The sequence below is a fragment of the Corythoichthys intestinalis genome, chromosome 18 (genome assembly GCF_030265065.1).
Source record: "Corythoichthys intestinalis isolate RoL2023-P3 chromosome 18, ASM3026506v1, whole genome shotgun sequence".
Lineage (NCBI taxonomy): Eukaryota > Metazoa > Chordata > Actinopteri > Syngnathiformes > Syngnathidae > Corythoichthys > Corythoichthys intestinalis.
In genome coordinates this window covers 43,597,957-43,612,692 of record NC_080412.1, presented here as the reverse complement: position 1 = coordinate 43,612,692, position 14,736 = coordinate 43,597,957, and the positions used below count along the sequence as shown (strand labels likewise).

Here is a 14,736-nt window from a genome sequence, read left to right as displayed (position 1 = left end):
TATTGTTAAACTGTACCCACAGATTACAAATTTTTGGGTACATCTTATTTAACTGTACCCATAGTTTAGTAATTTGTACCCACAAATTACTAAACTGTACCAACAGTGTAGTAATCTGTACTCACAGTTTAGTAATCTGTACCCTAAATTTATCAGTGACCTGTAACGATATTCCCCAATTTGGATTGGTGAAGACTCTAAACACTGACGGACCAAGCAAGCAAATGCACATGCGTTGCCTTGACGAAGTTATTTTTAAGGGTAACTCGTGTGCAGATGGGTCGTTGCTAAACTGTAGGTACAGATTAGTAAACTGCAGATACAGATTACTAGATTTGTTCCCACAGTTTGGTAATCTGTGGGTGCAGATTAACAATAAAAATTTTCTATCTTGGCACCCATAGGGGCTCCGTATTAACTATGTACCAATGCATGAATTGGGTCTATAAAAATGACTCGACTGCCGTCTTGGCACTATCGTGTTTATCGATTGTGTGTTTGAATGTAGCAAAGTTGCTCACTTTCACTCAATTAATTGCTTTGTTTAAACACCACTGTGTGGGGGGTGACAAAGCCACGTATCCACGATTGGAGTTGATGCCTCCAAAATTGCTTACAGTAACTTTCCGTCTGAAAACTCATGTTTAACATTGCAGTCTGCTCCTTAAACTGAGCTTTCCTAAACACACTAACCTTATCTTGACTACAAATTGCATGTTTTCAATAAAAACCACTTTAATCAAAAAACTTTGTGTTGTTTGTCAAGTACAAAAGTCAAGAAATGAAAACATAACTTTTACATGTCTGCATTGAACATTGATTTGTTTTGTTTTGGAAGCAGTGTAATACATTGAAGTTTTTATTGGACTATCATTGTACAGATACTGTAGCTTATGTTGACAGGACACAGAAACTCAGGAGAATTGCGTTATATTAAAAAGTCAACATTGTCATGAAGCTGAGCTGGAGATAATGAGACAACGCGTCGCAATATTGACATTTTGTCTCATCACTTGCAGTACACAGAAGAAGATGGTTTCATGGTATATAAAGCAAGGGCGTAAAGTGGTTTGAAAAAGTATCTGAACCTTTTGGAATTTCTCACATGTCTGCATTAAATCACCATCAAATGTGATCTGATCTCTGTCAAAATCACACAGATGAAAAAGCAGTATATGCTTTAACTAAAAACACCTAAACATTTATACGTTTTCATATTTCAATGAGGATAGTATGCAAACAATGACAAAAGGGGGAAAATATGTAAGTGAACCATCACATTTAATATTTTGTGACCCCGCCTTTGGCAGCAATAACTTCAGCAAGACGCTTCCTGGAGCTGAAGATTAGTTTGGCACATCGGTCAGGACTAATCTTGGCCCATTTTTCTCTACGAAATTGCTGTAGTTCAGTCATATTCCTGGGATGTCTGGCATGAATCGCTGTCTTTAGGTCATGCCACAGCATCTCAATGGGGTTCAAGTCTGGACTTCGACTTGGCCACTCCAGAACATGTATTTTGTTCTTCTGAAGTTGATTTACTTCTGTGTTTTGGACCATTGTCTTGTTGCAACATCCATCCTCTTTTTAGCTTCAAATGTCTGACAGACAGCCTCAGGGTTTCCTGCAAAACATCTTGATAAACTTTTTAATTCATTCTTTCATTAATAATTGCAAGTTGTCCAGGCCCTGAGGCAGCAAAACAGCCCCAAATCATGATGCTCCCTCCACCGTGCCTTGTGGTGGGGATGAGGTGATGATATTGGTGAGCTGTTCCATTTTTCGTCCACACATGACGTTGTCTGTTACTCCCAAACAATTCAACTTTGGTTTCATCAGTCCACAAAATAGTTTGCCAAAACTTCTGTGGTGTGTCCAAGTGCCTTTTTGCGAACATTAAACGAGCAACAATGTTTTTTTTTAAACAGCAGTGGCCTCCTCTGTAGAGTCCTCCCACAAACACCATTCTTGGCCATAGTTTTACATAATGTGTATTTGTGCACAGAGATATTGGACTGAGCCAGTAATTTCTGTAAGTCTTTAGCAGACACTCTAGGGTTCTTTTTTACCTCTCTGACTATTCTGCGCTGAACTCTTGCTGTCCTCTTTGGTGGACAGCCACTCATTGGGAGAGAAGCAACAGTGCCAAACTCTCTCCATTTATAGACAACTTCTCTGACTATCGATTGATAAACATCCAGACTTTTAGCGATGGTTTTGCATCCTTTCCTACCTTTATACAAATCAACAATCCTTGATCGCAGGTTTTCAGACAGCTCTTTTGACTGAGCCATGATGCACATCAGACAATGCTTCTCATCAAGACATTTCTTACCAGGTGTGTGTTTTATAGTGGGCAGGGCAGCTTTAAACCACTCATCGGTGAGTGGGCACACACCTGACTTCAAATGTTAGGTGAAAATTGGTTTCAATTGCTCTTTAAGTCTCCTTAGGCAGAGGGTTCACTTAATTACTTTCCCCCTTCTGTCATTATTTGCATGCTATCCTCATTAAAATATGAAAACCTATAAATGTTTGGTTGGTTTTAATTAAAGCAGACACTGTGTTTTCCTCTGTGTGATTTTGACAAAGATCAGACCAAATTTGATGGTGATTTTAAGCAGAAATGTGAGAAAGTTGCAGTAGTAAGAGAAGATGGAAAATTTTCATCTCCAAATATAACAGGTTGGCTGAAATGGATTTATATGATGATTCACTCTTGGTTTCAGCTTCACATAATAGAGTGGGCAACTGACTGATCACCCACTGCTGAGATCACAGCAGTTTCTCCATTGTGTTCTAAATACAGAATGATTGGTCATAAAATGCCTAAGTGGTAGGTCTGTTTTTTCCCCCAAAAGCAAATACATAAAATGCTTGCTAAATTATCCTTGGGGGAGAGTGTGCCTAAAGTTTGCCGTGGATAGTTTGCTATAAAAACTCATTGGCTACCATTGACAGAAATAGACGTCCAATTTAATTTGATTGGGAAGAAAAAAATATTAACATGGAAACTGTTTTTTATTATTTGTTTTTGTTTGCCTTTAATAGACAACATTTAAAGCATTAAAATGATAAAATATCATCCATTTCTATTCGCCTTAATCGTTTTTTCGTCATGTTTGTTTTAATTTTTCATGACAGTGTTTAATTATTTGAGAGGAGTCTGGCTGCAGCCCGCCTCTCTCAGTACCCTGCGCCGCTCTTCTCAGTACCCATCCCGCAGACAGGAAATGACGCAATACCGCAGCTCTCAATCCCCTCAGACCGGAAATGTCGTCAACCCTTGCGACGAAAACAAGTTACGTTATTTCACCTCTCGCGAAGAAAACACGGTAAGTGGCCGCACTGAATAAAAGTTTTTAAAAGCGTATGCATGTTTAAAAATGTTAAATAGTTAAACAACACTTGCGGTGAAAATATGAAGTGTTTATTTTGAGTTGAAAAGACCGTACTTATATCTAGTATTCTTAATGTAATTTAAATAATGTCTTCCTTTACTAACTGCATGTGACTTTGCTCTACTTATATTGTTTAATACGTACTGATGAATTCAGCAGCGAATTGGCTAATGCTGCTAATGCTTTTTACATTTTTCACCCCTCAATGAACAGTCTTCTTTGTGTAGTTTTCATTATATTGCACTCTTATTTTTCATTATGTACATGCCTGCAATTCGCAGCTCGCTGTTTTTGTTGTTGTATGGTATTGTTGTTTTGCCTTCATTTGTTTTGTCTGGTCCTTTGTAGTTTGAATGTTGTCACATGATCCAAATAGGACAAGGTTGTAATTTTTTCTTGATATTGTTACTCTGCTTAGCTATATATTTTTTCATTATTATTATTTTTTTTTTTACTAGCTCCTTGATCACCACCCCATTGGGAAGAAACTAAATCACGACCCCCAAATGGTAGTCTTCCCATGCAGATACAGGGATGTCACACAGATCCAAATGGAAGTAAGTAGCATAAGTAGTAATGTACTTTAGATTTTGGACTGTGCTGAACACTTTTTTTTGATAGACATCGAACACTGTAAAACCCACTGTGCAGACAGGACCAATGGTGACAATATAAGACCATGCTGAGCTTCGTGGACGGTTCAAACTCATCCTGCCCAGGAACGGCTGGTATGTTTTTATGTCTGAGACAAATGTTGTGCTCAGTGGAAATCTGGATAGGCTTATTATTCCTTATATTAGTTAACAATTGGACATAATTGATTATTTACTCTTTGTTTATTTAACCAATCAACATTCTCATTAGCTTATGCAAATCTTGAATATAAAGAGGCCAGAAATGGTGTTGATTGTCTAAAAAAAGAAAGTTTGATTGACACGTGCTGACTTTTGGAACGTTGGCCTGAACAATGAAATGGAATCAACTGTGAATTTTGAGGATTTAGTTTCTCTAAAGAACATAATGTCACTTGTACAATTAAGTAAAATGTAACTTTTTGTGTTTGTTTTTTGCAGATATGAAATGCATATTTATAACTTGTCTAACAAGTAGCTCATTCAAAGGTATAAAAAAGTATTTTTTGGCGTGTGTAGGGTATTTTAACTATGTAGCCTACAGAATGCTTGTATGGGCTCGTGTAGGTGTCTGCGTACGTTTGTATTTATATAACATATGTCCGTGTGTATAGATTATGTATTTTTCAGGGAAGGACCATATTTGTGGCTGACCCCTATGTTGTTGCAACATGGTGAAAGCCTACAGGATGTGACCCACACATGCATTTGCCTGTAAGGCTGATTAGTAACAACTACAACTTAGAGCATTGGTTCATTTTCAAAGAACAGTCAAATCATAACAAATTAAATGATCCAAATTCCAATTATTTGTGGGAAGAAAAACAGATCCAATCGTGAGATCAGGGAACTAATGTTATCTCTAATGAAATTCAGTATCCATTCATATTGGCATGGCATTTCCATGATGATCCAGAATAGCCTTGTTTGGTTTTGAAGGTATGTTCCAGTCGATCCTTTTATGTTGCCCCTTCAATTAAAGCAGAATTGCACTCCAGATGATTCATCCAATCATTTGAAGCAAATTTCTAAAATGCCACTCTAAAATTGCGAATGTTTTGTTTCAAGGGCGTTGGCCTGGTCTCAACATTGGTAGGGACGAATATAATACAAGTAAGGTTGCTCAAAAGTTGGTGGGGACAACTTTAGCATCCTAAAAAGTTGGTCGTGTTATGTCCCTACCGTCCCTATGCAAACCTACGCCCTTGTTTTGTTTGCATGAATCATTTAAACCTGACTGGTTGGTGTTCTTATGCATGGAAACACGTTTGTAATTGTTTAACTACTGTATTTAATATGAACCTATATTTTCAATTGCAGAAAACGTTGACAGTCAATCAACAGGGGGACATGGAAAGAGAGGATTGGAAGTGAAATAGAGGTATTTGTAAAAGTGTGTATATTCATTGATTCAAAACTTGAAGGAAGTGACTCGGTTAAATTCTTACGTTAGGGTTTTCCGGGACAGCCATAGGGGAAGGACTGTGGCATCTTCATGTTGATGGTAGGTGAGTTTAACTGTCCAATTTTGTCCTCTGTGATATTTGTATTCATTTATCCATTTGTAGTATGCTCTTTGCACTGTTCTGGATGCTCTCTTTGAGTTTAACCATTGTAAAATGAAGTTCACCGAATCATTCAAATTGGGCTACAAAATATCCTTGTCGTTATTCTTTATTTACACTTGTTTTTAATTTTTGTTAGACTGATATGCCAACTCTGAGGAAGTGGTGGTGTATATTGCTAGCGGACAATTTCAAACTTGGGTGCATGGTAAGTCTTTGAAACTGTTGATATGGCATTCATAGGAAAGTAGGTGCACAGCACCTTAATTCTTTGTTGGAAAATGTGGAATACTTATTTTTGTATTTTTTCAACTTATGTGAGCCACAGGAAAGAGTTAGCCCATTGGACAGATGAGGCAAAAGCATTACTGCAGGGTGAAGTGCCACCAGTCTATCAGTTACAGAAGTGAAATTTGAATATAATTGCTGAGGTCAGCTTTTAAAGACTTTTTAGTGTCCATTACTCTGACGCACTTTTGAACATGCCCCCCTTTATTCACTGATTTATTTTTAGGAAGAGGTGCAACCACAGCTCCTTCAAGTTCGTGGTGGCCCACTCCAAAAAGATATGGCGGGAAAAAATGGTAAGATTGTTTATATACCTAGTTTAATGCAATGCCTGAAAAGAAAAATCAAGTATAAAATTAACAAAGCATCATTTTTATTTTACTTATGTAATATTCAAATAGCTCTTTTTTCTTTCTCTTTTCCAATGAACAGTTTTGGTAAAAGGATTGTGCAAGACAGCACAAAAGCCTCGGACAGGGCTAGGGGAAAAAAAAAAATCAATGCAGTAGGAGTTCCCAAGCATCCTGCAGATGGAGGAGGATGATCACGAACTACAATGTCTTGGAGCCATTCAAGTTCTGTTTCAACCATCTGGAAGATGGATTTACCTTTTTTGAGGAGATTGTTGACTAAAGAAAATATCTATTTTCTCAATAATAATAAAAAATAATAAAAATAAAAAAATAAAGTTTACCACATCAGAACTGGTTGTATTGAGTTCATTTTTCTACACTTATGAATTAGTTGTTTTTTTTTCTTTTATCCCAGATGTTAGTTGTAGGTAGTTTTAATTACCTGTGATGAAGGCGGGAGTGCTTGCCGAAAAATGTCAGGTAATTAAAACAACCTACAACTATTGTCTGGGATAAAAGAAAAAAACAACTAACACATGACAACTTTTGTCATTTCTGTTTGAAATAAAGGTGCCTTTCCTGGAGCAGAAAGTTTATTATAGTTTCTGAATTAGTTAATTAGGATCTTCACCCACATGAATGAATTTAAGTAGCAAAATGAAAGACAAAATTGGTTTGGTTGCAACATTGAGAGAATATTACGTTTTTGATACATTAAATTGTAATGAAGCTATATTAATGTGTCCGTTCATAAAAATGTAAGGATGACAGCAATTTTGTAATAATTCTCAATTGGAGTATATTTTACAATTGACAAACTAAAGTACACACTGTGATAGGTCACAGGCGATCTTTCAGTCACTAATTAAACCTTTATTGCAGTAGTGTGTATTTTAATTTTGATGTACTGTAACCGTGTTTTTCATTTTGGTAAAATCAGCAGGCTTTAACAAACTGACCGCGCTTAAAGAGTTAATCTCCCGATTTCACCAAATCAATTTAAGGAGCATATAAATAAATTATTATTTAAATAATAATGAGTGATGCTGAAACCGAAAATAAAAGACGTGCGAAAAGAAAATAAACTAGTATTTACGTTCGAATGGACGCTAACTATTACGATAAAACCGGAAGCTCGGAGCTCGAGCGCAGCTTCATGTTGTCATTTCCGGTCTGAGAGCTGCGATATTGCGTCACTTCCTGTCTGCGGGATGGGTACTGAGACGAGCGGCGCAGGGTACTGAGAGAGGCGGGCTGCAGCCAGACTCTCTTGAATTATTTTCACTTTGTTTGCGTTTTTAACGTTTACGCTAACGTTACTGTTATTTTTTGACTGTGCAATGTGCATACGGAAATGATCGCGCTTTATTTTGAAAGGCTCACTTTTCATTTCTGGGTTAGATGCGACATAACCGGAAAATTTTACTTTCACTTCGAGTAAATTTTTGTTTTTATACTTAACGAATGTTTCAGACTCCTGAAGCATTTATTTGTGTATTCGTACATGTTATCGAACATTACGAAGTTATAGTTAGGCTTTTTTTTTTTTTTTTAATTATTTTTGTTGCAGAAATGGCGTGAGAACAATCAAGTGGGACTGAGCTCTTGTCATTTTGGTGATATTAGCTGAATGCGAAACATCAGTAAGTTATCTCAGTTTTTATTAAAAATATTTGACAAGCTTTCAATATATTCGACATTATTGCACAAAATAAGTGAATGCATCCACATGCTTACTTTTGTTTCAGCCATTGTTTCACCTTTTCCAGATTTTGTGCTTATTACAGCAAAATATGACCTTCTGAATTATGTCACTAACTCCTTTCATGTTCAGCTCGGATCTTTACATCCATTCAAAAGCGAAATAATTTCCCGGATGACACAAAATGACATCTGTCATAAGCATTCATTAATGCTCATGGCAGTGTCATGTCATAGTAATTATGATTAGTGCTGCAACGATTAACTCGAGTAATCAATTAGAAAAAAACGATTCAAATTAAATTTTGCTGCTTCGAGTATTCGTTTAATTAAAGTGGTGTTGTAATGGTTTGTTTTGAAAGTGTTTGCATTTAGTTTTATTGATTTGGGTGGATACACTGCCCTCTTTTCTGCCTCATTTCACATGGCTGAATTCAACTGCTCCCTGTTAAGACCAACATAAGCTAAGATTTTGTTTGAACTAATGTTTTTCAATGCATTCGTAATTTAGTTTGTAGGTATATTAAGTCATTTTTTGTAGGAATATGTGTCTGAATCATTTGTTAAGAGCATTGTAAAAAAAAAAAAAAAAAAAAGCATTTTATAGCATTCATGCTAGCGAACTTTTGCGATGTAAGTTAGCCAATTGTTCTTTTATTGTGCATAGATCCTCATTTATTTTTTATATTGTTTGAGGCGCAGATATTTTCATTTTTTGTTCCTTATCCGATTACTCGATTATTCGAACTAACTAGTTAATCGATTAATCGACTCCTGAAATAATCGATAGCTGCAGCCCTAATTATGATGGTCTTATGACAGGCTTATGGCGCCACTGTCAAATGAAGTGTGACTAAATGCCATAATTAGCAATTAATGAAACAAGTGGAACAGTAACTGAAGAAATAATTAGCACAGATTATGAATCTTGTTGGATGACAACAGTGCAGGTGGTTGCAGACTTCAACTGTCTCCCCTAAGAGAGCAGTGATGGCCAAATGAAGCTTTTTTAAGCTTTGCAGCCAATTGGTTCAAAGCTTCTCGGTGGATCATTTGGTCTTATGGCAGTCTTATGATGCTGCTGTCAAATACAGTGTTAGTAGTTAATATCTTTTGTTGTAAATATCGGATAATACACTGAGGACAGCTGCAGTTTATAGTCCAGTGCAGCTTATCTGTGAACAAATGCCGTTTTCGTGTCAAATTTTGTGGGTGGCGGCTCATAGTCTGAAAATTACGGTTAATCATATTTCAGTGCCTTTGCAGTGATGGATGTCAGTCATAATTGATTGGACGTTGCAGCTGCAGTGTTGTTTTTGGCAGCCTTTTTAATTCTCGTTTTAGTCTTAGTCTTTTGAACAATAATACTTATTAGTCATCGGCATATTTTAGTCATCTCAAAAAGTGTTTGTCTTCGTCTAGTTTTTGTTGACGAAAACTGATTTAGTCTAGTTTTATTCGCCATTTGCTCAAATTTTTTTTGTCTTACAATTTTTAAAAAAATTACTCTCAAAAATAAATAAATAAATCAACATTGACAGACGAGCACATTTTGTCAGCAAGGCTGAGAACCAAAAGTGGTATTTGCCATGTGGCAAAATGGATTTTGCCATGTGGCATTTTTTTTTTTTGCCATGTGGCAAAATGGATTTTGCCATGTGGCTTTTTTTTTTGCCATATGGCAAAATGGATTTTGCCATGTGGCATTTTTTTTGCCATGTGGAAAAATGGATTTTGCCATGTGGCATTTTTTTGCCATGTGGCAAAATGGATTTTGCCATGTGGAATTTTTTTTTGTGGTGTGGCAAAATGGGATTTTGCCATGTGGCATTTTTTTACTATGTGGCAAAATCAATTTTGCCATGTGGCATTTATTTTACCATGTGGCAAAATGGATTTTGCCATGTGGCATTTTTTCTGTGCCATGTGGCATTTTTTTGCCATTTGGCATAATTCATTTTGCCATATGGCATTTTTTTTGCCATGTGTTGTTTTCTTGTTTTTTATTTTTTGCCAATTGGCAAAGTTGCCATGTGGCATTTTTTGACATATGGCAAAATTGGATTTTGCCATGTGGTATTTTTTTTGCCATGTGTTTTTTTTTTTTTTTTTTTTTTTGCCAATTGGCAACGTTGATTTTGCCATGTGGCATTTTTTTGACATATGGAAAAATTGGATTTTGCCATGTGGCATTTTTTTACCATGTGGCAAAATTCATTTTGCCATTTGGCATTTTTTCTTTGCCATGTGGCATTTGTTTTTTGCCACGTGGAAGTTTTTTGCCAAGTGGCAAAATGGGATTTTGCCATGTGGCATTTTTTTTACCATTTGGCAAAATAGATTTTGTCATGTAGCGTTTTATTAAACCATGTGGCAAAATGGATTTTGCCATGTGGCAATTTTTTCTTTGCCATGTGGCATTTTTTTTGCCATGTGTTTTTTTTTTTTTTTTTGCCAATTGGCAAAGTTGATTTTGCCATGTGGCATTTTTTTACCATGTGGCAAAATTGGATTTTGCTATGTGGCATTTTTTTACCATTTGGCAAAATTCATTTTGCCATTTGGCATTTTTTCTTTGCCATGTGGCATGTTTTTTGCCACGTGGAATTTTTTTGCCAAGTGGAAAAATGGGATTTTGCCACGTGGCATTTTTTTTTACCATGTGGCAAAATGGATTTTGTCATGTAGCGTTTTATTAAACCATGTGGCAAAATGGATTTTGCCTTGTGGCATTTTTTCTTTGCCATGTGGCATTTTTTTTACCATGTGGCAAAATGGATTTTGCCATGTGGCATTTTTTTTTGCCATGTGGCATTTTTTGCCATGTGGCAAAATTGATTTTGCCATTAGGCATTTTTTTTGCCACATGGCCAAATCCATTATGCCACATGGCAAATACCACTTTTGGTTCTCACGATCTCTCCATTTTGTAGCGTCTACAAGGACAGCACCAATTTGGTAATAAACACACTCGGCAGGAGAACAGTACTTTGTATTCAATTAATCATACCCACCTGCATGCCGAGAACTGTATGTAAAAAAAGTTGGCCGAGATTTAACGAGGACACTTGCCATTAGCATTAGCCTAATGCTAATGCATAAGTTATGCTAACGCTTTGAGTTACATTTAGTGTGCGATGATCACTCAGCACAGACCTTTAAAGGCAAAAGCAACATTGCATATTCTATCTGGCAAAATAATAAAAACAAATCGTACCGTGACTGCAAGCCCGGAGACTGGAGAGCAGCAGCACATCACATGAGTGACACATCCAAACACACGATGCAAGTTAACTACACATAAAAAAGCACACATTGTGAACGCGTGACGGAAACTATTGCGCATTCTCGTCAGACAAAAACTGGGATTAGTCTCTTTATGTTTTGGTCTCCCAAAACACATTTTCAGCTCGTCATCATCATGAAAAAATTGTTCGTTTACGAAAACAACACAGCGTGGATTTCAGCCAATGAGTTGATAAACATCTAAATGTCATCACATTTAGCTCTTTGTGTTCATCTGTGGGTTCTGCTTCGTCCTAGAACCATGCCTTCAAGAAACCATCTGGATAAAATCGGAAGAAAGACGAAAAAGAAATGGACGGAGGAAGCTATGGAGCATGCGCTAATGGAAGTCAAGTCAGGGAGGTGCACTGTGAGACAGGCAGCCAAGGAATTTGGAGTGCCCAAATCCTCGCTAGGGGACCGGGTGAGCGGGCGGGTGAGGCCCGGAAGTCGCAGCGGGCCCGCTCAGCTTATCACGTCATCTGACGAGGAACTCTTAGTGGAGTTCTCCTTGTACGTGTCGAAGCACGGTTTCCCGCTCACTAAACAGCAGCTGGTGTCCTTCGCGTCTTCCATTTACAAGCGTCAACACAGAAGGGTGGCCTTTTCCAAACTGGGCCAGACCTGGTGGCTCAACTTTCGAAAGCGTCAGGAGAAGAACATCACCATTCAACCGGCGGATGCCGCCAACCGCGGTCGGACGGTTCACGTCAGAAAGGAAGCGCTGGATTACTTTTTTCACATTTTGAACTCCGTCGTGGAAGCTCACGCGTTGCGGGACAAGCCATATCACATCTGGAACTGCAACGAGATGAGTTTTCAACTGGCTCGGAAGAGGGCGGTTCTTCCCAAATCGTCCGGGCAGGGCTGCAAGTCGACACCAGGTTTCAAGGACTACATCTCGGTGATGGCTTGCTTGAACGCCGCCGGGGTGGATATACCCCCGTTTGTGGTCTACTCCAAAGCCTACCCGAGCGGATTGTGCTACAAAACACGCGGGCCGTCGGACGCCCTCTACGGATGGTCGGACTCGGGATGCGTCACCTCGGAACTTTTCAAGAAGTGGTTCCTCAGACATTTTCTGGTTTACGCTCCTAAAGAGCGGCCGCTTCTCCTGATTTTCGACGGACACAAGTCGCCGCTGAACTTGGAAGTGGTGGAAACGGCCCGTAAGGAAGGCGTCATCCTCGTGTGCCTGCCGCCTCATTGCGCGCACGTCCTGCAGCCGTTAGACGCGGGTTTATTCCCGCTTATCAAGCGACGGTTCGCCGTGCTTTTAGGTGAAGCCCACGCCGCTGATGTGACTCTCTTCGCAGTCAGCAAAAAGGACTTCTCGGGCGTGTTGAAAGGGGCCTACCAGGTGACTAAAGAGGATGAGGGGATTAGGATAGTTAAGGAAAGTTTTAGGAAATGTGGTTTATACCCTCTGTGCCACTTTCCATTTAATGACGACCATTTAATGCCGTCGCAAAACATGGGCGCCCAACCTGGGGACGCAACGGCAAAGGACAGTTTAGGAAGCCTCTCATCCGCTCCTGGACCGTCAGCCTAATTCTGTCACTTATACGTACATTATAATAAAGAATTTAAAAGTCACAAGCAATTGTGGGTTTTTTTTTGTCCCATAGGTGGATGACTCTTAATGTGGAATTAATGAAAATGGAAAGCAGTGTCGTCGTGAGGCTATAGACTTCATAATGATATTGACGGGACAAAGGGCGCGGGGCAGATTAATAGGGGGTCGATCTCCGTCATAGCTGAGCGAGTGGAAACACAGACAAAGAGCTTTTTACGTTGAAAATTCTTGTGAATAAATGCTTGAATCCCTGATTTTTTTTATAGATATGAATGTAAAACAGTCTGGATTCTTGGTTAAAAGAAAAAAAAAGTGCAGTTAGCATTTATTTTATGTAAATATGTCGAAGTACAATGCTAGTTTGTTAGTAAATGTAGCTAGCTGCCACCTGATGTAAACAGCTTTTCCGGTGAAAATTCTTGTGAATAAATGCTTAAAATCCCTGAATTCTTTATAGGTATGGACGTAAAACAGTCTCAATTCTTGGATAAAAGCACAAAAAAAAAACGTGCAGTTAGCATTTATTTTATGTAAATATGTCGAAGTACAATGCTAGTTTGTTTTTGAATGTAGCTAGCGGCCGCCTGATGTAAACGCAGCTTTTTCGGTGAAAATTCTTGTGAATAAATGCTTAAATCCCTGAATTTTTTATAGATATGGATATAAAATAGTCTCGATTCTTTGTTAAAAGAGCAAAGAACTGGGCAGTTAGGATTTATTTTACGTAAATATGTCGAATGTGAAGGCGGCACGGTGGCTGAGTGGTTAGCACGTCCGCCTCACAGTTCTGAGATCAAGGGTTCAATCCCGGGCTTCGGCCTTCCTGTGTGGAGTTTGCATGTTCTCCCCGTGCCTGCGTGGGTTTCCTCCGGGAACTCCGGTTTCCTCCCACGTCCCAAAAACATGCATGTTAGGCTGTTTGAACACTCTAAATTGTCCGTAGGTATGAGTGTGTGCGTGAATGGTTGTTTGTCTCCTTGTGCCCTGCGATTGGCTGGCAACTAGTTCAGGGTGTCCCCTGCCTACTGCCCATAGTTGGCTGGGATAGGCTCCAGCACCTCCGCGACCCTCGTGAGGAAAAAGCGGCATGGAAAATGAATGAATGAATGTCGAATGTGCTGCTAGTCTTTAAGCCACTGTGACGCCACCTAAACACCACAAAGCGCTTTTTACGTTGAGAATTCTTGTGAATAAATGCTTGAATCCCTGATTTTTTTTTTATAGATATGAATGTAAAACAGTCTTGATTCTTGGTTAAAAGAAAAAGGAAAGTGCAGTTAGCATTTATTTTATGTAAATATGTCGAAGTACAATGCTAGTTTGTTAGTAAATGTAGCTCGCTGCCGCCTGATATAAACAGCTTTTCCGGTGAAAATTCTTGTGAATAAATGCTTAAAATCCCTGAATTCTTTATAGGTATGGACGTAAAACAGTCTCAATTCTTGGATAAAAGCACAAAAAAAAATGTGCAGTTAGCATTTATTTTACGTAAATATGTCGAAGTACAATGCTAGTTTGTTTTTGAATGTAGCTAGCGGCTGCCTGATGTAAACGCAGCTTTTCCGGTGAAAATTCTTGTGAATAAATGCTTAAATCCCTGAATTTTTTATAGATATGGATATAAAATAGTCTCGATTCTCTGTTAAAAGAGCAAAGAACTGGGCAGTTAGCATTTATTTTACGTACATATGTCGACTGTGCTGCTAGTCTTTAAGCCACTGTGACGCCACCTAAACACCACAAAGAGCTTTTTACGTTGAGAATTCTTGTGATTCAATGCTTAAATCCCTGAATTCTTTATAAATATGGACGTGAAACAGTTTCGATTCTTGGTTGAAATGGTAAAACAGTGCAGTTAGCATTTATTTTACGTAAATATGTCGAAGTACAATGCTAGTCTGTTAGTGAATGTAGCTAGCGGCTGCCTGATGTAAA

At 38.3% G+C, this 14,736-nt stretch overlaps 2 protein-coding genes and 1 long non-coding RNA gene across 8 annotated transcripts in view; 2 read left to right on the top strand and 1 right to left on the bottom strand.

Moving 5' to 3' along the window:
- Positions 1-14,736, bottom strand: part of cchcr1 (coiled-coil alpha-helical rod protein 1) — a 172,116-nt gene that overhangs the window by 136,284 nt on the left and 21,096 nt on the right. The window lies entirely within an intron of this gene.
- Positions 3,209-6,610, top strand: LOC130906981 (uncharacterized). Of its 6 annotated transcripts, XR_009061392.1 has the most exons (10): positions 3,260-3,335; positions 3,750-3,783; positions 3,860-3,958; positions 4,023-4,129; positions 5,354-5,414; positions 5,487-5,537; positions 5,738-5,806; positions 5,921-6,029; positions 6,113-6,182; positions 6,319-6,610. It is a non-coding gene; the product is annotated as an uncharacterized LOC130906981 (long non-coding RNA). The 6 variants fall into 6 exon arrangements; XR_009061394.1 differs by lacking the exon at positions 3,750-3,783 and having other exon boundaries at positions 3,209-3,335; positions 6,319-6,609; XR_009061396.1 differs by lacking the exon at positions 3,260-3,335 and having other exon boundaries at positions 3,342-3,783; positions 5,487-5,541; positions 5,927-6,029.
- Positions 7,486-13,703, top strand: si:rp71-1d10.8 (uncharacterized). The gene is made up of 2 exons (XM_057821759.1): positions 7,486-7,882; positions 11,484-13,703. Exon 2 carries the CDS (start codon positions 11,488-11,490, stop codon positions 12,775-12,777), a length of 1,290 nt encoding a protein of 429 aa, XP_057677742.1. The 5' UTR covers positions 7,486-7,882; positions 11,484-11,487; the 3' UTR covers positions 12,778-13,703.

What these genes read in the sequence shown, in the direction of transcription:
- si:rp71-1d10.8 (XM_057821759.1), top strand. Translation starts at nt 11,488, where the DNA reads ATGCCTTCAAGAAACCATCTGGATAAAATCGGAAGAAAGACGAAAAAG.